General features: G+C 42.4%; 1 protein-coding gene across 2 annotated transcripts in view; it reads left to right on the forward strand.

The window, feature by feature from the left end:
* Window positions 1-25,308, forward strand: part of cica (capicua transcriptional repressor a) — a 43,296-nt gene extending 17,988 nt beyond the window's left edge. The window contains exons 5-22 of one of the 2 annotated variants that reach the window (XM_084378721.1): window positions 2,521-2,674; window positions 8,506-8,605; window positions 8,738-8,923; window positions 9,824-9,950; window positions 10,279-10,451; window positions 11,216-11,348; window positions 12,294-12,376; window positions 12,908-13,787; window positions 14,272-14,414; window positions 16,070-16,230; window positions 17,075-17,312; window positions 18,415-18,691; window positions 19,121-19,296; window positions 20,157-20,299; window positions 20,978-21,141; window positions 21,334-21,468; window positions 21,548-21,673; window positions 22,077-25,308. In XM_084378721.1, the coding sequence (XP_084234847.1) occupies window positions 2,521-2,674; window positions 8,506-8,605; window positions 8,738-8,923; window positions 9,824-9,950; window positions 10,279-10,451; window positions 11,216-11,348; window positions 12,294-12,376; window positions 12,908-13,787; window positions 14,272-14,414; window positions 16,070-16,230; window positions 17,075-17,312; window positions 18,415-18,691; window positions 19,121-19,296; window positions 20,157-20,299; window positions 20,978-21,141; window positions 21,334-21,468; window positions 21,548-21,673; window positions 22,077-22,339 (3,662 nt within the window). In that variant the 3' untranslated portion in view covers window positions 22,340-25,308. The remainder of the gene's footprint in view (window positions 1-2,520; window positions 2,675-8,505; window positions 8,606-8,737; window positions 8,924-9,823; window positions 9,951-10,278; window positions 10,452-11,215; window positions 11,349-12,293; window positions 12,377-12,907; window positions 13,788-14,271; window positions 14,415-16,069; window positions 16,231-17,074; window positions 17,313-18,414; window positions 18,692-19,120; window positions 19,297-20,156; window positions 20,300-20,977; window positions 21,142-21,333; window positions 21,469-21,547; window positions 21,674-22,076) is intronic. The other variant, XM_084378722.1, reaches the window with a different exon arrangement.
* Window positions 25,309-25,868: the final 560 nt, after the last annotated feature.

The following is a 25,868-nucleotide window of genomic DNA, read 5'->3' on the forward strand; positions in this document are numbered from 1 at the left end:
ATAACATTGTTGATAACACTATTTATTGACTGGAGAGCTAAAATTTATTCAGAGACTAATTTTGACTGGTGGGGACAGTCAGTAATCCAAATGCATTTCCTTTCCCACAGAGCTTGAAGCAGCTTTATTTTAGGCTCTAAGTTATCTTCCTTTATCTTTCTTTTTCATCTGTTTGAAGGCCGCAGCTATTGATTAACCGTCAAATGTCAGCAAATAGCGGATAAAATCTCTCAGAACCCGCAAAATGCTTGTTTTGTCTGATCAGCGATATAAAAAACAAAGATATTCAATTTGCTGCAAAATGTGACAAAGAAAACCATCACATCACCAGAGACCAGAAACACTGAATTGTTGACATCTTTGCTTGTTAAATGACTGAAAATATTTGCCATCTAATCTTCTGTCAGTTGACTAATATCTTAACTGACTAATTAGGGATTGCACCATGTGGATTTTTTTCATCTGATAACTACCGGCTTCAGTTACCGATTAGATATCTGATAATTTCACACATTTGTATTTTAAAAAAACAGTCCAAAACCTGTAGTTTATGCACACCCAAGGGCCAGAAAGTCTAAAATGGATGACTTAATATTCCCTAGCTGTAATAACATTAGATGTATTAAAACTAATAAACTTTTTCCCTCCTCTCAGAACCCTTGCGGATGAATTGTGTGCTGCCGTTCTTCTTCTTCTCCTTCTTCTTTGTGCTAACTGGTGGATCACAAAGTAAAGGTGCATTCTGACACCTACTTTATTGGAGTGTGTAGATGGCGTACTTGTTAAAGGATAAGTACCGTTTTTTACAACCTGGACCTTATTTCTGGCAAAACATATGGTCATTTACTCACCCAGATAACTTTGGTGTCATTCGGCGTCGTTCGGACGAAATTAGATCCAGTGTAGCGGCGATATATCCATATAATGGGAGAGACGGGGCAGCGACACACAGCCTCTATATAACGCATTATCTGCCACGAAACTAGTTAATTTCATCAATATTTTGTTATGAAATGCTAGCGCTATTCCCCTCTGAGTCCGGGCTCGTCCGTTATCAACATCCAGGGTCAAACTAGCAGTAGCAGCTACAGGTAAACAAGCCGCGCTGTCGCGGGTGCGCGCGCAGCTCAGAGACGACATCTTCCAGGTCAGCGGTAGTAGATCAGCCTACAGACCCCGGATGTTGACAATAGACGAGCCCGGACTCAGAGGCTAATAGCGCTAGCATTTCATAACAAAATATTGATGAAATGAACTAGTTTCGTGGCAGATAATGCGTTATATAGAGGCTGTGTGTCGCTGCCCCGTCTCTCCCATTATATGGATATATCGCCGCTACACTGGATCTAATTTCGTCCGAACGACGCCGAATGACACCAAAGTTATCTGGGTGAGTAAATGACCATATGTTTTGCCAGAAATAAGGTCCAGGTTGTAAAAAACGGTACTTATCCTTTAAGTCCATGAAACCACTATAATATCACTGATACCGATAAATAGCTGATAAACTAGATTTCCTGATAAATTATCGGCCAGAGATACATCATGCATCCCTATGACTAATCATTTAAGCTGTAGATTGACAGTTTGCTGTTTTAGGATGTATGATCATAAAATATAAAACTAACTTTATATCAGAGGATTTGTTTTAAGAGATCACCACACTGTATATAGTCTTCTAAGCATTTTTCATTCAAGATAAAAGCTACAAAACAAACTATTGTTATAAAAAGTGCTGTAAAAAATACTCAAAAATCATATTTGAGTCAAAGCAAAGATATGTTAAATTTACCCATACGAATAATACTTAAGTATAAAAGTAATTTTCTGGCAGTAAAAGTATGATACTGTACACTGTGGGTCGACAAATTATTTGCCTGGCTGAACATTGGATCTGATATTCAGCATTTTACTGATTACTGATATCAGTGTTTTTATTATCTAATTGCTGATTAAATAAATTAATTCAAAAATGAGTTTCTTCTTTGGCTCTGATGCAGCATGTAATCTGCAAAGTAACTGGCAACTAAAATGATCAATTAACTGCAGTGGAAACATTTGCTTCAAATGTTTTGAAGTGGAAGTAGAAAGTAGCTGAAGATGAAGATACTATAAGTATCTCAAAATTGTATTTAAGTGCAGTATTTGAGTAAATGTACTTACTTACATTCCATCACTGGTTATAATGGCTCTAAAATAATAAAAGTTAGTCTCTAAGAACTCAGTAAAAGTGATTTCACCGGAATACCACATTAATATACAGATGAAGTCACTAAACCCTTGAGGTAATATCTCGTTTTGTATCTGAATAGTCTTCAACTCTATATGAAGTGTTCCTCTTACTACTGCAGCAGATTATAACATAGATGTAGTCGGAGCTCTTCACACCTCCCACACTCAGTTGGCCAGAATAGAGGAGCTATCCATCAACAGGCTGCAGCAGGGGAGGCCTGCGTTTACACATATGGCACTGTTAAATACTTCCATAAAGCTTTTCTCTAACTGGCTTTTATTTTTCAGAGCCTCGTTGTGGTGTGGCCCTAGTGAGCGACGGGCGAACCGGCCCTCCAGACCTCGAGAGGGGCTCGCCGTCACGCCCTCCCCCGACCAATGACAATCCTCCTACAGACAGGGGCGGGGCTGACAGCGAGACAGAGAGCGACACAGATGACCCGTAAGTATTAAGTGTATTTGAGGCTTATTTTTAAAACTTCTTCCTGGTGTTATCAAGAGCAGAGAGCTTGAAGAAGTATTTCACCACTGCAAAGATGGGCCTCGGAGCACAGAGACACAAATATTTATGAAGTGAGTGCAACATGACCAGAGAAAACAGAGAATAAGGGCTGTGGTGTTCCCACTTTCGCAAAAGGTACCAGGACCAATAAACCAAGAAACACTCCTGCTGATGGGTGACGTACTGCGGGTTGGGCGGTGCTTTATTTTGAAACAGGAAACAGTATGGTGTCTGGCTCGTAACGAACAGCATCGTATTACAGCTGAACGGTTCACTAAAATACGTTTCTGAAAACATTTTAGGCGACAAATAAACGCTGGACACGATTGTGTTTCATATTTGGTCAGCACTGCCTTGTTTTACAGTTTGATCAGAGGTTTTTCAGCCTCTGTTTTCACAGTACAGGTGGCCACTTCCAGTTCACAAACTTTATTTACTGCAGTCCACTAAAATACAGCATGACACCCTGAGGATGGCCATTTGTACTGCAAAGCGTGGGTTGCAACTCAGCTCATTTCTAACATTCATTGTTAGTGTTTTGGAAATGGAATGAAAAAGCCATCTGAAAAGACTTTCAAACCTTTTTATCACAAGTTTTCCTGGGATTTTCTCTTTTTCTTCTACTAAAATATATTTCCAAAAACATTTTAGACAGAAATAGGCAGTGCAGTAACAGAATACAACAGCCTGGAAATCATCATCTGGTGGATTTTTGAGGGCTTTTGGTGCGAGAGAAATTTACCATTGTTCATTTGCATTTACTATCAACATTGTAGTGATTCAAAGCTGGTTGAAAATCAGCCAAGTTTCCATTTAATGTTTTGAATTGTAAGATGTTTTCTGTCTATCCAAAATGTTATATCGGGATATTTTATTATCGTCGTTGGAGTTGAACACTTTTAAAGAACAAAATATAAAATAATAATATTAAATAGCAACTTTTAAATTAGATATATAGTAATTGTAATAGTATAAGTATTTTAAGTGCAGCTTGTCTGTCACTGGTTCCCTTCTCTCTAAATTCTAGATGGCCAGTCAGGTGAGAAATAACAGTGTAATAAATTAAAATTGAAAATTAAATACAGTCAGAGCAGTTTGCTTTTGACAGCAAATATTGCAATATTCAATAATCCAATAGTCTTAATCTGCCCAAGCCTGCTACACATTTTAATTAACATAGAATACAACAGAGTGATCCTCAGCAGTGCATTTTGTGTCGGTTGTCAATTCAACATTATGAGAAGAAGAGGAAGAAGCACAAGAGACAAACATAATATTTGATTTCATTTCAGTTGTGGAACCGCACTGTGGCACATTGACCACATTGTGAAATGATGCCAGTCCACCAGTCAGACGCAGGAAACAGACACAAACCTTAATCTAATTTAGGTCAAGTTTACATCCAAGTGCAGTCATTTATATCTGTCTGTTATCCCCATATAAACTCACCGAAATACTGAGGTGGGATGTCACAAGGTCAGTGCTGGATGAATAACTTAGTTGATAGTATTTGTTGTTATGTAAATTTTAATTAGCAAGCAACATATTCCTGATTTGATCTGAACTCTTTTCCTTGAATTATTTGCATCCATTTTTAAAAAATGTCTGTAGCTGTATTTAATTATTCTATATACTTTAAATACGGAAAAACAAAACGCCAAAAACATTTTGTCAACAAAGTTCTTCAGCTAACCTTTAAAAAACATCCTGACTTGTTTAAGTGCCGTATTTAAATGGCGCAAACTCATTTTCAACCAACTCTGACATTGTGTTTGTTTCCTCTCTGCGACTCTGGCTATGACTCAGTAGAGAGCAGATAGTAACTGTAGATTATATTAGATGTAGTTTCGAGCTGTAGTTTGAATCGCCGGCTTTTAAAACTCTCAAGGACGCTACGCACAGAACAGGTGCACTGAAATCCACCTCTGACAGTGAAATTCAAAAGAAACAAACAACAACAAACAACTTTTTCTACCAGCTGCATCAGTGTGTGTGTGTGTGTGTGTGTGTGTGTGTGTGTGTGTGTGTGTGTGTGTGTGTGTGTGTGTGTGTGTGTGTGTGTGTGTGTGTGTGTGTGTGCGCGTGTGCGTCTGGCAAGAGTTGTACAGTCTGTGCTTGCTCATTCCACTCAGTCTCAGGCTGCGTCTCTGCGTCTGCCTGGGTTATTGCTCTTTCAGAGTGACTCAGACGGCTGTCTGGCTGGTAGTGTGGTTTTGACTGTTTCAGGGTCACCGTGCTCACAGTGATGGCGGCTCTGTTTGGAGCCGCCATCACTGTGAGCACAAAGAGAAAATGCTTCAGCAATTGCTCAACGTTGCACTGACTACACCTGCTATCTGGCTGCGTCTCAATGGAGAGACTAAAGGCATTAATGAAAAACAAAGTCGACACATTTAACGAGATGTGAGCGACAGTTATTAGCTGTTTCACTCTGCCTGTACAAATACACGCCTACTGTACGGATGCTGACAGATGCATGTAAATATAAGTACACTATACATTTCTTTATTTGTCTTTCTACTTTCTTTTTTGTAGTTCTTAAAGGGACAGTTCAACACAAAATCAAAAACAAATATCTTTCCTCTTACATGTAGTGCTATTTATCCATCTAGATTGTTTCGGTGTGAGTTGCAGAGTGGAGATATCAGTCATAGAGATGTCTGCGTCACTCAGCTTGTGGTTTGAAAAAGTCAACTGTAATGTCTGTTTCCAGAAACCATGTTATGGTTGCTCAAGATAATCCACGGGCCTTGTTGTGAACAGTGTCATGTAGGAACTTTTATCTTTTTACTGAACTACACCATGCAGCTGTATCATCACGTAGAAGGAAACATGGATCTATTCTTGGACTTGTGACTCATGACCGCGCAGGGTGATGAATCAGGGTTCGCACAGGTGCTGGAAATCAGGAAAAACACTTGAATTTTAATGTTGTGTTTTCGAAGTTTGAAAAGTGCTTGGATTTTGGATAAAGTGCTTGAAACCCCTTGAAATTGTTACTGCTTGACTTTCATAATAAATGGCTTTATATTGGACCAGCCAGGTTATATATGACAGTTATAGCTGACACATAAAGTGAAATTATAATTTGGGCTGGAAAAGCTTGAATATGCACCTTGAAAAAGCTTGAGAGGTGCTTGAGTTTGACTATGGAAAAGGTGTGGGACCCGTGATGAATGGCGTTCTCCCCAGCTGAGGTGTAGCGTTAGCTAGCTTAATGGTGCTAGGTGAGCTAGCGGTATTGGTTAGCTATAAACTAATCTAGTTTCATTAGTTTGCCTCCTTCCTTATTCTGCACGGTGATACAGATGGCGGGTGTAGGTCGATAGAAAGAAAATAGTTCCTACATGAAACTGCTCACAACAAGGTCTGTAGATTATCTTTTATTTTACCTTTTTTTAACCAGGCAAGTCATTAAGAACAAATTCTTATTTACAATGGCTCCCTGCTAAAAGGCAAAGCCTCTTGAGGAAAGGGGTTAGGAGCTAAAAAGAAATTATCATAGGTTAAGAAGCAACAGCGCACATCCAAAAGTTCCACCACACCCATTACTTACATACAAGCACGTGACACAAGCATTACATAATGACATACAGTTTAGCACACAAGCAACAGGCACACAGCCAGCAGACAAATACTTGTCAAACAAACCAAGAACAAGAGTATCATACACAAGCAGTTTGACAAACAAGCAAAGCCAAACGTTAAGTTAAGAAATATTCAACAGACAGGCAATACATATTAGTAAGCTGGGACACAGCTGCGTGCACCAGTAATAATGTTCATAATAGAGTTCTTGATCTTGAGTAACTGGGACATGATTTCTGGAAACACTGCTGTTGAGTTTTTCAGATATCTTTTTTGTGCCAGCGCAGTGGCGCAGTGGTTAGCGGTCCTGGGAGTCCGGGTACTCTGGCTTCCTCCCACAATTCAAAGACAAGCAAGTGAGGTTAATTAGTCACTCTAAATTGCCCGTAGTTGTGAATGTGAGCGTGAATGGTTGTTTGTCCCTCTGTGTCAGTGGTGTGGTGAACTGGCGACTTGTCCAGGATGTACCCCACCACTTGCCTGATGTCAGCTGGGATTGGGGGAAGCTGGGATAATGGATGGATGGAAGCCAAGTGCCATCTAGCTCCATTTTGTTTGACATCTCTCTACGGCCGATATCTCCAAAACTTGGCCAAAACAATCTAGATGGATAAACAGCACTACAGATAAAAGGAGGAAAAAGGAAAAACATGTATTATTGATTTTGGTTGAACTGTTCCTTTAACTATTTTTCACTTTCTCTTGTAGTAACTGTAGTGCCACACACTAATACAGGTGGATGACATCACCTAGCTGAAGTATGTTGTAGCCAGCAATAGTTCGCTGACTGAAGATGTTCATTCAGCCTCCTGTCACCATAATATGTCTCCCATGATGGTTCCTGATGGTTCCAGCTACAAAGAAAGCTAAACACCACCCACACACACACACGCTCATACAAATAGCACATCTGACCCCAACTGAACTCGCACGTAACCTCAATCTCCCTCCCTTGCTCTGATAATTGTGACCCTGTCCTTTTTTGCTCGTCTCTTATGGCTCAGCGTCTGCCTTCATGGCCTTCATCTTCTTCTTCTTCTGCCTTCTTTTTATGTAATCTTTCCTGCATTATGCGTTATTTCTATACAATGAAAATGCTTTTGAAAAACTAGACGAGAAGGCCGAAAACCCGGCTATACACTTCTAGTCACGGCTTGACACTGAGTTCACTCCCTAACAGAGAGTCAGACGTTCTGTCTGCCAGCTCAATTTCAAAAGACTTTTCTGCTGGTTAAATCTAAACAGCCTTGCCTTTTTTGCCCTTTTTGCCATTAAACCATTTATCACGGTTTATTCACGATTGATTATCTATAGTTGTTTGCTCTATTGCTAATAGTTAGGAAGTATGTGGTGTATACTTTATACAAAAGATAACCAGAATTTTAAACCGCTGATTGGCTGATTGCTTGTGCCTGGGAGCTTCTGGCTCATTTTGTTGACCCTCTTCCTTCTACAGTATCCGTCTTGATTCACGCTTCATTATTCATGTTTTCTTTTTGGCTCTCTGCAAGTGTCACCACAAATGTAAACTGCGGTATTATTGAAATAATAATCAGAATTTTCACACAAAGTAATGTCTGTTTTACTATTTGCTTTCTCCAGCGGCTGTAATACAATAATAATTCAAGCTCAACCCAGTTTGTGAGAGCATTTTTATTTGCTTTTTGCTTTTATTTACTCTGTGTCTGGTTTCTTTTTCCTGGAAGCTTGGCTTGCAAGAAGAGTGCAATGTATTGGTGGTAGGAACAGCAGTTTCTGCGGAATTAACACAATAAATATTCACCAGTTATCATGCACAGTGATAACAACCACAGTTGAGGAGATAAAGAGAAGTGTGCTGATTATATTCACAGTAAATGAAAGGGAAAGAAAGTCAGAACGACAAAGGGGAGAGACTGTTCTGGTTGGCTGACATGTGATCTCTGTGTGTTACAGAATCAATAAAAATAACAGGTGTGGTTTATACAGCACAACATGTCACACTGGTTGAATGCTTCATGGACCGTCACACCACAAAGGTGTGAAATAAATACAACAGTGTTAAAATAAATGCGGACTCCTCGCTAAATCTTTCACAACCCTTCAGCCTTGTTGCCTTCCTGAAAGTCCCTCACAGGAATCTCCCTTGATTTCCCGTCTCTTGTGGACTCACAGTTTCACTTTTTCTGTGTGTGTGAATGCAGTTTCTCTCCGGGTGTGGCCAGCGATCCAGCGCCCTCCTCTGGCCCCATGAAGAGACGCACACAGTCCCTCAGCGCCCTGCCTAAGGACGGAGACAGGAAGGTCAGACCACCGACAGTCAATCAGTAGAAAGGGCAACAAGATAGAGAAAACAGAAAGATTAATGCTCATTAAATGTCACTCCTGCAGCTCACCAGAAATGTCTAAACTTTCTGTCCTCTTCCAAACCCCAAGCAGAGGGAGAAGGACCACATCCGCCGTCCCATGAATGCATTCATGATCTTCAGTAAACGCCACCGCGCCCTGGTGCACCAGCGACACCCCAACCAGGACAACCGGACAGTCAGCAAGATCCTGGGGGAGTGGTGGTACGCTCTGGGGCCCAACGAGAAGCAGCAGTACCACGATCTGGCCTTCCAGGTAAAGAAATATAATTTGTTTGTTTTGCTTTGTCGAAGTTAAAGGGTAGTCTTAGAGATATAATACGTAACATTACAGTCTTTACACACTGAAAGCTGAAAGCAAACTGTTGCTTTTGTCATGAGTACTTTCACACAGAAAGCAAATGTTACATGACGAAACAACGACATATTGTTTTTTTGGCATTGAGGTTGATTTTTCTGAGCTTTCCACTGCGATTGAAGGTATCGACAAATCATGTTGTGCGAAACGAACGTCACATCACAACTTATGAGAATGGCGGCTCTGTTGATTGTTTGTTTGTCATTACCCTGTATTGTATGATGAAGGACACACAATTATAAAGACAGTCTGACAAAGGCCTTTGATTGATTCCTGCACAGACAGACTGCTATATCCAACTGTGTTCTCTTCAAACCCACCACACTCCTAAGAATTGCCAGACTGTAACTTTACCTTGCAGAATGTGGGAGTTGTTGGTCTACCGCTGCCTCGATCAGTTAGTTTGTTTGAAACTTTGTTGTTTTAACTTATTAATACATCTTAACGGACCGGACTGGAGCCCTGCGACAGACAGCTGAGATGAACCCAAAGACAACAGCTCCCATGATCCCACACTACTTGGTCTACTACTACGTTTTTGTTTTCATCGAGAGACCGCAGTGGCAGAAATTACATGCTGAGCATTTAACATTCTGGTAGTGAATTGATCAGAATGTTTTCAGCTAAATATCAATACATTCACATTCACCCAGAGCAGTAGCAGCTTGTCCAGACTTAAATGATGGAAATTTGGTTGGACTGCAGACACTTAAATTACAGCAACAGAAAATTAAAGACCCTCTCCCCCTCCTCCTCCTCCTCCTCCTCCTCCTCCCCCTCCTCCCCCTCCTCCTCCAGGTAAAAGAGGCCCACTTCAGAGCCCACCCAGACTGGAAGTGGTGCAACAAGGACCGCAGGAAGTCGCTATCTGAGGGCCGTGGGACGCCAAAGGAGTCACGGGAAAGGAGCATGTCGGAGAGCATAGGTGTGTGTGTGTGTGTGTGTGTGTGTTGATTAGCTCTGATTAGCATCTTGAAGCCAATGTTCAAAATGCCTCTTACAAGTAAAACTTTGGTTTCAACCTCATCAGCTGGTTTATATCTTTTTTTCTGTTTTAGATCCTGCACTGACTTAAAATATTCAATCAGATTGAACAATTTTAAGAAAAAATTACAAAAATAATTTTGCTGATACTTTAGACGGAGTGCTGGTGTGGATTTTATGAAACTAATTCAAAGTTTTATTGATCTGTTCCTCGATGATACTCTGCGGTGTTTGATCTTCGCTCAGAGTCTTTCTCCTCTCTTCTCCAGATCCCCATCCAGAGTCCCAGGTGCTCGAGGGGAAGGTAGGAGGCTCGGGCTGGCCAGGGGGATCGGAGCGTCAAGGGGGGCTGTTTGCAGGGCAGCACCCCCGTCCCCGAGCCTTTTCCCAGAGTGCCGTGCACACCCTGGAGCAGAGGGAGAGGGAGAGAGACCTGGAGAAGGTAGGAGGTTGTTAATCTGTAGCTCAAAGGCAGCAAACAGACTCTGGAGATCTAAAGATGTGAAGCAAACTGTTATAGATCTCCAGCTAGTTTATTCTGAAAGCTAGAGAAAGTTATAATCATGTGCTGTCAGTTAAGTCAAGAGTATTATTCATGCACTTTCATAACATTTGTTGCATCTAAGAGAACAAAGAGAAGCGCAAAACTAATAAAAGTGCAGAAAGAAAGGCTGTGTGAGCACGTTCGCACCAACATGCATGTGTATTCACTCACAGCAGACGTGCGTCCCCTCGCACTGCGGAGCATTTTGGTTGAACTCTAGCAGTGAAAGCACGCTGTTCAGAAACAGTTCAAATGGACTCTCTTTGTTCTTTGCGTGAGGGCTTGAGTTGCTGCTGTTGAAAACCCACTGAAAGCTCTGGGGGAGCTCAGCCTCCAACTTCAAAGGTTTCACTTTCTACTTTTTTAGTGCCTTTGAAGGTATGAGACTGTGGTGTTTGCTGCTTCGCTCCTAATCACACGGGAATAGGCCTGCATGTTAGCTCTTTTGTTTTCAAGGCATTTATTTAATGCTGCTGGCAAAGCCTCATACTCTATGTATGCATGCTTTGATAATAGCAATATTACTTCTGAAGTGTTGTTGTTCGGTACTTAGGGTTATTCTGTTTGAGTTTATAAAATAAATGTGTCTGCAGCAACATTATTCCACAACAGGTCTTTAAACAGTTTTGAATTTTAAAATGTTTTTTTCTCCACTTTCTCAGGAGGACGGGGCGGGTTTGTTTCGCCACCGGCAGCTGCCTCAGTCCTTGTACCAGGGCGGGGTCAGCGAGGATGTGACGAGCGACGAAGAGCGCATGGTCATCTGTGAGGAAGAGGGGGACGACGATGTCATGGGTGAGTAAATGATCAGCACAGTGGCCTAGTGGTTAGAGAGACTGTTGCATAACCCCAGAGTCATACTTTCAGTTCCCACAATGATCAGTGTCTTAACAAAGACATTGTCAGCAAAACACCTAAAAGCTTTAAAAAAAAGTAGCTGAGTCATTTAACCTCGGCCCCAGACCAATAAGTGCTTGTGTTGAAATATAACAATAACGAAAGCTCATAATTGGCTATTTGATGGCGACCCTTCTGCCTTTGCAATTTGATTGTCCAGGCATTATCAGTGCTGCACTTCCTCAACTCTAATTACAAATTAAATCACTTCCAGGCAACAGTTGAACAAATATGATGTTTGTCAATTTAAAAGATATTTCTAACTCAGTCAAGAAAGTCGCAGTTTGTCGTAAAGATAATAAAATACCACTGACTTTTGTGTGAAACTGCATAGTGAACTACATTTCTCGCTTAACATACGTCTCCAGCACCAACATGGCCGTCACCTCAGCACAGAAGAAGCGTTAAAAAAAAGGTAAAAAACACAATAAATCTGGACATACAGTATTTATAGCTGTCGTTACGATAAAGGAGAGTTAGTCAGTTTTGTGAGAGAGCTTATACACGGGAGCGACTGTACGAGGTTTTAGTCACGTCACTTACGCAACTGTTGGGTGTGTAGTCTTTCTAATAACGTACTTTCACAGCCTTGATTAGTTTTATGACAAACTTTCTACTTTCTCGTGTTGAAAACTATCTTTTAAATTGACAAACATCATTATGTGTATTTCATGGCACAATTCAAACGGAATCAAAAAATAATTTGTTTCCTGCCATTCACTACCACACATATTTTATGGTGGTCCACTGGAACAGTTGTGACTTTACCTCTCTGTAGGGTGTTTAGTCCATTATGCTGACGCTTGCCAAAACCCTGACTTCTAATATGTGTCCCACCCTCAGAGGATTCCTGTCCTGAAGGCTCCATTGACCTCAAGTGTAAAGAGAGAGTGACGGACAGCGACGAAGACGAACCCGATGGACAGGTAGCTGCAGTGATCATCAAATAACTTGAATTAGTATCGACAATGGACTTTACTTCGAACTAGACTAGACGACCATGTCCCTCCAGTTTTATTCTGTATGCGTACTTTTGTTAACAATGTATTTATTTTTAATCAGTACTCGTTTCTAATTAGTCTCTGTGTCAAGGAATTGAGTTTAAGGCACCAGAATTAGTAAAAAGCTGCACTGCAAAACATTTTCTATTAATTAAAATCTGAATCTGGGTCTTCATCAGCAGTATAACTTAGATGTTGATGTAGCTCGATTTACAAAGTCTCTAAGAGTTGCATTCTTATATCAACAGTGTAATTCTGCGTTTAAATCATTGTATCGTTGGTGGTTTGATTCAAGCTTTTAGTGTCTGAAGTCCTTTCTTCCCATCAAGCATTAAAACCCACAGATTTTTCTGAGTTAGTTGAGAAACTTGTGTGTTCATGAAGAAGAGAAGAACTTTTCATAGCAACTTTCCCAGCTTTGATCTCTCCCTCTCTCCGTCTCTCTCTCCCCTCCAGCATGGCTTCCAGCCAGTGGCTCGCTCTTCTCTCCCCTCTTCCTCTCCCTCCATCCCTCACTCTGACTCCACCTCAGCTAAAGGGAACGGAGGAGGAGGTGGAGGAGGTGGTGAAGAGGGCTCTGAGAGGAAGAGAAAAAGAGCTCCAGATGGAGGAGAGGAGGGGAGCGAGGGAGGATCCAAAGGAGAAGAAACAGCAGCAGGTGGAGGAGAAGGAGGTGGGCAGGGTGTCTCCTCTCTGTCCGTCGCAGGTTCGACATCCAGCGCCCAGACTCCCCTCGCTTTGGCCCAGCAGGGTTCGACCCAGGTCCTCGGCGCTGTCCGCATGGCTCCCACCATGGTGACCAATGTGGTACGACCCATCGCCAGCATCCCCATCCCCATCGCCAGCAAGCCAGTGGATGGAGCCGTCACCCTCAGCTCCCTGCCTCAGGACAAGAAAGCCGCTCTCCTGATTGGAGGAGGCGGACCTCAGCAGCTGCCAATCACTGCAGGGGGTGGGTACCTGTCCTCATCCTCCTCTCCCGGTCCAGTCAGTGTCAGCCCTTTGGGGGGCAGCGGCCTGGTCACTAACCTGGTGCTGGGAGGGTCCTTCCCCGCTGCCCAACCAGTGCAGCTCCTCACCCCGCAGCCGCACGCACAAACCCCCCTACCTGTCCTCCAGCCCCAGCTCCACCCCACTGCCGCCACCTCCTCTCTCACACCTCCCGCCGGCGCCAAGCCGCTAGCTCAGGTCCAGTACATCCTGCCTACCGAGAGCCCCTCCTCCCCTCAACTCACCCACCAGCAAATTCTCTCCCTGCCCACCAATGCCGCCGTGGCCAATGGCGTGCACTCGGGGGCGGGAATCAGAGTTGCGTCAGTCAGCCCCGGGACCAGAGGTGAGACAGAGAGCAACGATTGGCTGAAAAAAAGAATAAGTTAGTGTGCACCGGTCCACTGAAAACTAAAATGTCTTTCTTTGATTTTGCTTTTTGCTGTGGCTCCCTTATTTCTTACTAATCACCTCCACAGGAAGCACTGAAAATAGATGTGATTGGCTTACGTAAAGAGGAGATAAATGATTGACAGGAGAAACACTGTTGACATGAGTATGAGCGCCCGCCGCCCACCCATGCCTTAATCACTCTCTATTCATAAGAGTCAGAAGCAACAGAACATTGTTCCACCTTGTTATGAGCAAAGAATTTCACTATTATCAAAGGCTGAAATGTCCTCTCTGTCTCAGTGTGTCTCCACCCACCCGTCGCTCCTGTTCTGTCTTCACCTCCCCTCCTTTGCTCGATTCATCTGTTTCTCACGCTGAGTGTTTTAATTCTCTCTCCCTCTCTCTGTTTCTCTCTCTCTCTCCCTCTCACTCATTAGTCCAAACCCAGTCGCCTGTCTTGCAGAGCAAGATGTTGGTTCCCATGGCAACAGTGAGAACAGGGTCTACTCCTCCTCATCCTTCCATTTCCCTGGTCGCTCCGCCTCTTCCTGTGCAGAACGGCTCCGCAACAGCAAACAAGGTAAGAATGTCAACACGAGTGTCATCAGCGCCGAGGATAAATCGGCGCCACCCTGTTTGCTGACAGGTGACAAGGTAGTTACATCCACAGCAGCAGCAGGAGCATAAAGACCAGACAGGGAGGACACATGTTCCTGATAGGAACACAGTGGATAATAGACGGTCGGTGTGGTGAAGAGAAGTTTTTTAAGAAATCTGCTTAATGTTCAGTCAGTCTTCATCTGGACTCAGACTTCACACGCTGCTGAAATAGTTAATCCATGATTCAGTGGACAGAAAATGAATTGGTAACAGAGTTTGTCTTTTTTATCATTGTAAATTAAATATTTACACTGGCTCAGGGGCACAAATGAAGTAATGTGGAAGTTTTATTTATGATAATAATGAAAACCAGTATTCAGTATTCAGTTTCACTCGAGACCAGTTCGACGTTGTGTGTTTATCATTCATATCATGTATCATTTATTTGTAAGTTATAATCCTGTTAGTAACCCCCACTTTTTACTTAATGTATCTGTAATCTAATTTTATCTTTTTTTTTTTTTTTTTTTTCTATAACTTTTTTTTATCCCAATTACATAAACCTGTTACAAGTAATCCATCATTCTCCACAGCTGTCTATGTCTAAGTCTGTGGTTTAGGTTAGCAGTCTTACAAAGAATCTGAGGCACTCTGATAATAAGAGTAATCTTTATTTACTTATGGATAAGCTGAAGCGTTTCAACTCTGAAGTCTTTTACAGGGCATTAAAGATGTTATGAAAACAGGTGCTTTGGATAAAGTTCGTCAAGTTCACATGTTGATTCTGTCAATAAAGGAAACCACAGAGAGCAGCAGAAAATGTGCAAAAAATACACTTCTTACCTGTCATCTTGATGTACCCATTTCATTCCCAATTTCATCATTATGTCGCATAGAGCAGCAAAAAATGTACAAAGAAATGTGCTTTTTACTTTTCACACGACATTTTCAGATCTACCACTTTAAATAATAATCATGATATAATAAAACAATTTAATTAGGGTCTCCTGAGCTTTTGGAACTTGTCATGAGCTTTTTTTCACTATTTCTCACTGTTATTTATTGACTAATGAGTAATCAATTAAAGGTCCAGTGTGTAGGATTTAGAGCCGTCTAGCCGTGAGGTTGCAGATTGCAGATGCCTCCTCCTACGGTGGCTGCTTAAAAATGCAAAAAACATGAAAGGCCCTCTGTAGAGCCAGTGTTTGGTTTGAACGTTCTGGGCTGCTGTAAAAACATGGTGGTGCAACAGGGCAGACTCTGTAGAAGAGCACCTCCTACCTCTTTAGATATGAAAAGGCTCATTCTAAAGTAATGCAAATAAAAATCTTAGTTTCAGGTGATTATACACGAAATAAAATATATTTATGAATTTTATCTTCCGTTTCTGTCCCTAAATCCCCGAAATCTTACAGACTGAACGATTAAACCAGTTAAATCAAATGAGAAGCAGGCACTAGTTGCTTTAACAGAGTGCTTGAATTGTTCTGAGGATTGTAAAACAACATTCAATATTTATAAGTTTGTCTCTCTAGATACATGAAAAATAAATGTTTGAATCAGACGTGTCCTCTCTAAAAATATCTGTTTTTAAATTGTTTGCCTTTTGTTTATTTGTCTTCCTGCGCCTCACAGATCATCCAGATCGCTCCCATGCCTGTCGTTCAGACCAACGTTCACCCTAACGGCGCAGCAGCAGTGCATCCTGGGAGCCCCTTTCCTGTTTCCATGGCAACGGTGATGACTCCCGGTGCCGCGCCCCCACAGACCGTTCTTCTGACCTCTCCACCCACCAGGTCACTAACGCAGGCCCGACACCTGAAAGACAGCAACAAATACGAGAGTTTATTTTCTCGGCCGGTCAGAGAGCCTCCCGAGACAGAGAGATGCTGTCGGATTTCGATTTTAGCCAGGTCATAATGTTAATTCTGCTTAATGTGCAGTAGATGTAGATAAAGGAATTCAACACTTTGAACACATTTTGACACTCCATCATCCCTTGGAGCGATGTGAGATCTGATGCTTCCTGTCGAGACTTTAAATGTCTTTTTCTCAAAGTTTACAAGTTTAGATAAGACTATTTTGGTCTGTCTGTCAAACAAAACAAGACATTTGAAGTCAAGTAGGTCTTTGTGATGGGTGTTTTTCATTATTTTCTGACACTTTTTAGATCAAAGAATCCATTGATCATGGTCCCACGCATCCTGGAAAATCTGGAAAATCTGGAAAACAGTTGATCAGTTTTCCAGTCGTGGAAAATTAGAGCAAAAGCAAAATGTCCAGGAAAATCTTGTGATGTCCTGTAACATAATTTTAACTCCCCAAAATTACAAAATACAGTACAGTATTAGTAGTATACTGTACAGTATTATAAAAACGTAGATTTTTCTTGAAAGGAAACCAGTTAGTTGTTTGTTTTAAGAGACTTGTCTTATTTTTTCTTTTGGATATTTACTATTGTTCTTGATAAAGGCAAAACTTCCAGCAAATCTCGGTGACTGTGTGTCTGTTGAATCTTAAAGTCGTCTTTATTTTTTTGTGTGTGTTATTACAGTTGCTCCCCTACTCTCCTGTTATTATTAGCTGCTCAGGTGATTTGTAATATTCAGCTCTGACACTCATGACTCATCTCTCCTCTAGGATCACTTATGTCCAGTCTGGCCCAGGAGTCACCACAGTCCAACAGGCCACAGCCGCTCCAGGCCCGGCCTATCTCCCATCATCTCTGGCAACGCTGGGCTTCACCGCCATCGCCCCGGCCGGACAAACCCTGGTTCAGCCGATCGTCGGTCAGCCGCCACTGTTAGCTCCAGCGCCGCCCCTAAGCTGTCAATCGCAGACCCCTCCGGGCCAGGCCTCGGGAGCCGCTGGTCGTCAGGTAAAGACGAGCAGAGAACTGCACAGTGTTCGTATCAAAGAGTCTTAGACTGCAGTGTGTGTGGTGTGTGGGTGATGTCAAAATAAGCGTTTAAGGAGTGAAAAATTGAATGTCGTCTACCTTTTTATCAGTTATTATTTTGCTTCCATTGATCATTTCTAGACATGTGAAGGTCAGTGAAAGTTGGCGCTGAGCATTAGCAGTTGATTAATAAAAGGGTCTTATTTGAGGTTAATTTTTCAGTTCTATGAGTTTTTCTTTTCAATACAAAAAGTGCAGATGAATGAATGAATTAAACCTCGTCAAAGGTTTCGAAATAAAGTGAGCACATTTTCTTGAGGCAGCAGGATTAAAAGTGAAGCTGGTATCAAATCATCACTATGCTCCTTCTGAGACATTACGTAAATGACTATAGAGAATATATTGAAGGTCACATGTGGCCTCCACACTATAATTTTTATTGTGAGGCACCAGTTTTGATCAATAATATATTTTTAGTAAAAAAAGTAAATACATTTTATTCCACTTCTACGTTTTTTTTACAGCATAGTCTCTGCTTTAGCTTTCCCTCTCATGACATGTTCACAGTTGTCAGTGGCTGTTGTCACCTCTTATCCTTCTAGTTCAAACACAGCTGAAAGCAGGGACGCCAGGGACATAATACCATTTTTACACCATGTTTAACGTGTATATGCAGGTTTTTTAAATGTGGGTTTAAACCTGCCAAAAACAGGCTAATGATTACTTTCTTTCTTTTGGCACGTTCAACTTCACAAATGCACCAGACAACCGGGATCGGTAGAACGCAGAATGGAGACCAGTAACTTTTAAGTCAGACTCTCTTTAAAACTCAACACCAACTAAATGATCATCGAGAGCTGCTTGAACGTTTTTGACTTCGGCGTGTGTTGGAAAAGAGGCAAAAATTTGCCAGGTGTAATGTGGTGCAATGTTTGAATGACGATTTTACACTTTCCCACTGACGACAAAAGCCAGTTGTTAGTGGGTGTAAGTGTTTTTGTTTTTCATCCTGTGTGAAAGAGGTAAAACACAGAAAATCTCTTGTTTACTGACGCACTCTCTCTGCTATCTTTTTCATCAGGTACTAACTGCCATCTACCCCGCACCAACCGTTGCACTGGCTACTGGCGTGGTCTCTATGACAACCATGCCGCCCGCAGTGGCCGCCCCAGCCCAGGACGTTATGAACCCTTCCTCTCCGTTGGCGACAGGGGCGCAGGGTTCAGCGGTGGCACCCTCTCAGCCTAACGTGGCAGTCGAGCTGGAGCCGAAGGTGGAGGTGAAGAGGGAGAGCCAGCTGGATGGTCAGGCTGAGGACGGAGGATACGGGTGGTCAAGCTGTGCTGTCACCACAGCAGGTAAACCTCTGCTTGGTTTGTCTGCCTTGGTTTTAAATGTCACGTTGGTTTCCTGCTGTTGTGTGGGACACTCAAAAATGTTTAGTTTAGTCGAGTGTGGAGCCTTAAAATTGTTCTTGAATCTCATCCCCCTCAGCTCTAACATCTAAACAAAATATGAGATAATATAAATATAAATATAATATCTTCGCTATCATTAGTTTTTACTTTGAATTTTAAAGATCAAAAAACATGGTGTTGCAGCATCATCAGATATTTTCCACCGTGGGTTTCGGTTTAAGGCATAAAAGGGCCATGTTGTTGCAGAATCAGTCAGTTTTTCAGTTTAAAATCTTGTAGTGAAACTGGGCTTGCACGATAAATGCTGCAAGACTTGTGGAAAGTGAGGTTAATGAGGATGGATGTGGTATGTTTTTTTATCTGTTCCAGTAAAAAAAGAGGAGGACATCGGCCTGTACATCAAAGAGGAAAATCTGAGAGATGGACATGAGACACGAAGCGAGATGGACAGAGAGCGAGAGAGAGGGATGAAGGAGAACAGTGAGAAGAAGGGAAGCAGAGAGACAGACAGAGATGACCACAGCATGGGCGACAGCAGCAAAGAGGTGAGAATATCTGCCCCGTTCATTCATCAAAGCACACATCCTTAACCAAAGCTTAAGGATCTTTAGAAATCGAAGCGAACTGTTTTAGGTCAGATTTTTTTTTCTCTTCTTCTCGAAGAACTTCTCTCAGGAAACATCTTTGATTTTACAGATCCGCAGGAATATTTATTAGAATGTATTTTTCTTCTTGTTTCACATTTTTCTGACTTACATCGGATGGTTTTCAACAGTTTTTCCTCACGGCAAACCAAACTGCTCAATCCTTTTGAATTTTTTTGAGATTGAAACAAAAATACAGCAACAGAAGACATGCCAACAAACATATAAGTAGGCTTTTTTAAATGCAGGTAAACCCCCTAAATATAGGCAATTAACTCCTTTCACATTGCCAGTAGATGAGTTTGCCTCTTTGTTTTGTTTTTTTCTGATATGTCACAATCAACGTCACACACGCACCAGAAAACAGGGGACAGTAGAAACCAGCATGGAGGCCAGTGAAAATGTTATGGTGGTGTCTCTTTCAAACTCAGCAACGTTTGAGCGCTGCTTGAACAGAGACGGATGGAAGTGTTAATGTGACAACTTCAACAACACGTCATATTATGCTGGAAAAGAGGTGAAAATTAAAGCGTCTACCTGGGTGTTTCCATCACTACTGATCAGAGCTGGAGCTGATGAATAGGTTGTTTGATCCAAGCATGAATGCAGATTGTACCCTTTCTCACTAAAGACAAAAGTCAGGTATTAGTGGGTTTAATGTCCCATGTGAAGGGGTTTTTGACTACAGAAAGTAAAGGAGTGCATGCCAGGGCTGCAATGGGACCCCTGTTTTACCAGTCTTTCTCTCGCTCTCTTCCCAGGCTGGACCTCGTTCCCTTCCTCCACCACCCTCAGGTTTGGACCCCCCTCCACCTCCCCCTGCAGAAAGAGACCCCCCCACTTCCTCAAAGAAGACCAAGTTCCGACCCCCACCGCTCAAAAAGACACCTGACTCTTTCGACAAGTAAGCGCCGGCACTAGAGGGGCATGAATCATTAGCTGAAGGCACTCCACATTCATCCACACATTATTTTTTTTTTATTTAATCAAACATATGTGAGTGGGTTCGGTCTAAAGGATCCTCAGAGTTTCAGAATCTGCTAAATGACATGAAATAAGTGTTATGATTTTATTTCTCAGCTTTTATTTCTCAGTGATCAGACTTAAGTTATGGCTCTTGTCGAATCAGTGCCAGAGCAAAATAAAACAAGTCTGCCTAATCCTTCTGTCTTTCTGATCGTTGTAAGGAAATGTTCCCTCCATTTTAACACTTTACATTTTTCCAAGCTGAGAGAGCTCATGTGATCTTCTGTAATTAGGGTGAGAAGCAGCTTGACGATGAGCTACAGCACCCTGGAGAGGACACCGTTTGTTGACTTTATTTAACACTGATTTTTACACATAGTTGCATCTAGCTCCACGTTTAGCTACCTCCAAAAAAAAAACATGGTGGAAACTCTTTGTTTACTGACTGTGAGTGGGCGGAGTGCTCACCCTCTATGTTCTTTATTTAGACAGCAGGAGAGTGGTGGTGAAGCCCTGGCAGAACTCAGCCCGGAGGCATGAGAAATGTGCTTACATTCAGTGGCAGTCCCTCGATATTTTAACCACCGGATTACACCACTGTGTTCTGTGTGTGCAGGAAACACAGCGGTGTGAGTACGGAGATGTATTTCGAGGAGCGTTTCGCTGAGCTTCCAGAGTTTAACCCAGAGGACGTCCTGCCTTCGCCCACTCTGCAGAGTCTGGCCACATCGCCAAGAGCCATCCTGGGAAGCTACCGCAGGAAGAGACGCAACTCCACCGGTGAGATACATAGAGAGAGAAATGTGAACTAACTTTGATCCAGAGAAATACCACCAAAGGGATATGAAGCCAATAGAGTAAAACAAATTTAACACTCACAACTCCTACCTTTACCTCTCTTCCTATGCGTACTCTGTTATCCCCCTTTTATTCCTTATTCCCTCCTTCATCCTTCTCGTGTTGTGTTTTCAGAGCTGGAGCTGACAGCAGAAGACCCCAGCTCCCCAAGGAGAAAGACCCGTCGTCTCTCCAGCTGCAGCTCGGAGCCCAACACCCCCAAGAGCGCCGCGAAGTGCGAGGGAGACATCTTCACCTTCGACAGAGCAGGTACGACAGGTGACGTCAGCTGCAGAGCTGCTCATGAAGGTGTGATGAAAGTGATACAATGTTCTGCTTGTACATTTAGGTACAGAAGGAGAGGATCTTCTGGGAGATTTGGACCGGGTCCCCTACTCGTCTTTGCGTCGAACCCTGGATCAGCGCCGGGCCCTGGTCATGCAGCTGTTTCAGGAACACGGCTTCTTCCCCTCAGGTAAACCACCAGCAGAGATAGGACCTGATCTTGGTCACATGGTCTCAATAAGAACTGAAGATTGTAGATTGAATCACTGACTTAAGCTAAAATAATATGTGCATATCACACATGTCCTAATCGGAAAATTCAACATGGAAATGGAATATGCTGTTTACATGGCCCATATCAAAGTCAGAATGTTGTATTCTGAAAAACAGAAGAAATCCAGTGTGCAGACTTAGTGATTGTTATTATGCACAGTAAATACAAAAAACTGTACTTGCAGCTGGTAGCAAATGCAGTCTCAGTATCCCCTGACCCTTAAAGAATAACACACAGGAGATATGGTAATACTTAATACCATACAGCTTTATCTCCTTGCTTCCTGTTTTCACTTTCCTTGTTCTCTGACCCTCTCCAGCTCAGGCGACTGCTGCCTTCCAGGCACGCTACTCAGACACCTTCCCCACCAAGGTGTGTCTGCAGCTGAAGATCCGCGAGGTCCGTCAGAAGATCATGCAGACGGCCGTGCCCGGAACCATCGAGCCTGGAGGGTCAGCTGAAGCCAACCCCGCCCCGTCCCACAGCTCCTCTTTCAATCAATCATCCCAGGAGGACGGAGGGGCGGAGCAGCACGGAGACAAAGGAAGGAGCCCGGAGGAGCCGAAAAGCGAAGGATCCTAAGCTGGAGAGGATGACAAAGTGTGAATATCAAGGAAGAAGGAAGAAGAGAGAGAGGAGTGTGTCATCCCCGCTGAATGTTCTTGTATGTGTTGAAGCAGCGGGATCCGTTCTTCTGGCACTAATCTCCGCCAGACCTGGGCAGGAATACATTTGAATATGGTCACAAATATTCAAACTACTCAAGGCGCGCTTGATTCGTCTAATCAGACGTTAAAGAAAAAAAAAGCCTCAAAAGTGGACAAATCACATGCAAGTCCTGATGAGTCAAGTGCTTCTTGTAGTATCGTTTTCCCTTTTTGTTCCCCGATTATCCAGAATATTTTCAGTTACCACGTCGCCCAGGTCTGCTCTCAGCACATTTGTACAGTAGTTTGTAGTCTGACACACAAACTCTGTGGTACACTCTCTATCTCTCCGGCACACACACACATACACACACACAAACCATGGTGCATACGTAATCTCCAGCATGCACATGATCCCACACACACACACACATGCACACGCACCCTTACCAAATCAGACTGTTACTCTTGGTTGGCAGTCCCCAGGAGCCGCCACCAAGGACCATGACACACAAAGGCACTTTGTCACTTATTGTGCAGATGCAGTTTGCTGTTGCCAGCCAGCCAGCCAGCCAGCCCTCAGATGCCATTGACTTGACCTCCTTCTCGCCCTTCCACTCCTCAGCACAGTGGTCGGGACACAAACACAACCCCAACGACCTCCACTAATATTCCACAGCCCCTCGATGCTGCAAGACAGACAGCACACACACACACATATATACAGTACACACACACACACACACACACACACACACGCAGTGCATGGACACATCTGTGCAGTGTGAGCACTCGTACACAAACACAGTCAACCCTGGTGTGACCAAGCCATCGGCCTGCACAGTTTTTAGTGATTGTAGTGAGAAGAGAAACTGAAAGCATGAAATCTATTCGCTCCTGACAAACAAAAAGAAGGCAGGAGTTGGGATGTAGTGTGACCAATCTTTGCACCTTCAGTTATTGCCATTATGAAAGACTGAGTCCTCATTGGCGGGAGCTGATTATAAATGTCTGTATGTCTGTTGGGGTGCCCTCCCCAAAACCTGTGTGAACAGGCACCGTAAAGAGATTATGTAAAGAGACTTTTGGTTGTGAGGCTTTGAAGATTCAACGTTAAGTTCGACACTGACCGCAGAGAAATGGCAGAAGAAGAAACTTGGATGATGCTCATCGGACGGAAGAATCATATTCCAACCATAGGAAGACAAATAATAATAGTGAATAAGGACACCAACAACAGAGAGAAAAAGTAGAATTTTAACCAAACTTCTCTGAATCTCCCAGTGGATATAATGTTGCTTTCTCTCGTTATCGTTGCCGTGGAAATAACCAGTTTTACCGTGGCCTGTTTTTCTCTCGTGGCTCTATTGTGTTTCTTCTCCAGCATAAAAAAAATCACAACAAAAAAAAAAAAAACTTTGGACAAGAAGGGGACAAAATCAGTCTGTGGCCCCCCGACTTTTAATTGTACCTGGGGCGGTTCTCGCCTCCCCCTTCCCTACTCTACGATTTCTCACCAGACACAGAAGTGGGGGAGCAGGGGTGTTTGTCGTTTTGTAAAACGCAGAAATCAGGTGTTTGCACAATTTGTGCGGCCCTTCTCGTGTGGGACCGCCGCAAGTAAAATCAGGAAAGTATTGTTTTTAGAGATTGTTTTAGTAGAAAAAATAATAACCTTGTTCTGTATGTTAACAACCACATTTCTCCTCCCCTTGTCCTCTCTCCTTTTAACCCGTTTCTCCTCAACCCTCCGCTCCCATCTTTACCTCACCCGTCTCCCTCAAACCCCCTCAAGTGTTGTTAGAAAGTGCCCTTAAGCACTGGTCCCGGGTCAAGCGCTATGTAGCTCAGGATGGCTCTGGTTAGGGTTAGTTCAGGGAAAGCAGATCCTAGACCAGCCCTGGAGGGCAGTCTCTGGAGCCCTCCCCTCTTCCCTCTCTTCTCGACACTTTATCCTTTCCCGTCAAATGGTGCAATAGGACTTTTTTTTTTTTTTTTTTTTGGAAATGGGTGGGTTATTTTGTTTCCGGGGGAAGGCTCTGTGCCATAGATATTAAATCAGTGCAGTCAGTCAGTGAGAGGAATGAGCTGTTGTGATACTATCTTTAACTATGGTATAAAACAAAACAAAAAAGAATCACACAATTATTGTTATTGTTGAAGAGATAGAGGGTATAACTTACTAAAAGTCAAAGACAACTTTTGAATAGCACTTTTTGGCTCTTTGCTTCCTCAGTGAAGAGTGGGGGTAGTTATTATTATGGGTATCTCTTTTGTTTCTCTGTATACAGTTGGATGTGTGAAAAAATATATATACCGGTATTTCCATATATGTGCATTTAGGTCTGTGTTTGGGTGTGTGTGTATGTTTTGGCACATGCAGGTAGTGTCTTAACACAACCAACCTCTTGTTCTTTATCCACACAGCAACATTATCAATAGTATATTTTTCATTGTATTCTACATTCTACTCTAGAGACAGTATTTTTATAGTCACCATGACTATTTTGTCTGCCATCTTGACTGTTATCAAACCCAGTTGATTCAGGATATATATGAAATATATATTCAGGATATATTATATATAAATATATATATATAAACACACAGGTAACAGAAGACTATCAATTCACATCTCTTTGGGGTTAGGGCTGTCCATCTGCATGCATGTGCAATCACATGCACGCGTGAACACACCCACACAGACATATGTGCATACACACACATGTATGCGTGTACACTGTATGATTGTGCTTAAAAATAAACTGTCCTTACTTTGGAGAAGGAATTTTAGGATGAGCGAGGCGAGTGTTATCTCATAAGCAGGCATGTTGACCATGTGCAATATTTCTAAACAACAACAAAAAGACTAAATATTGAAAATATTAAAGATCTAACACAATGTTGTATGTGCTTGAGTTTATTTCACATCCCTGTTTTACAGTTCTGGAATGTATGTTTGTCTTTGTGGCACGAGAACAATATCCTATCCTGCAAGAAGTTGCATTTTTTTGATGAAGGTAAAATGTGTTACAAAACAGCATTATAATGAGGTACTGTAGTGCTGCAGAGATGTCCTGGCCTACAAATCTTGTTCTCGTAATGTAAGAAAACATGTTTGTTCCGTACAGACCCAAGCAAACGTCTCATTATCATAATTTTAATAGTTTTTTCAGTGGAAATGAAAACTGTGAGGCCAAAATGATTGTTCCCACTAGTAGTGAATCATATCGCAACCTCAAAATCTGTCAAAAATAATTGCCATCTGATTTTTTTTTTTAACATACCATGCAGCCCGAGTCTTATTTATCAATCCACATACAGATGGTGTCAAATGATACCAATCTTTGATTTATTGCCATCTCTACTTCGGCTGTGCTCCTTCCAAAATGGCAATGGAAGAGACAAGAGAGAATAGTAAATGCAAATTCATCCTCACTTGAACAAATTTGGCTGTAGACTAA

This window comes from Pagrus pagrus (genome assembly GCF_965226575.1).
Source record: "Pagrus pagrus genome assembly, chromosome: 17".
Classification (NCBI taxonomy): domain Eukaryota; kingdom Metazoa; phylum Chordata; class Actinopteri; order Spariformes; family Sparidae; genus Pagrus; species Pagrus pagrus.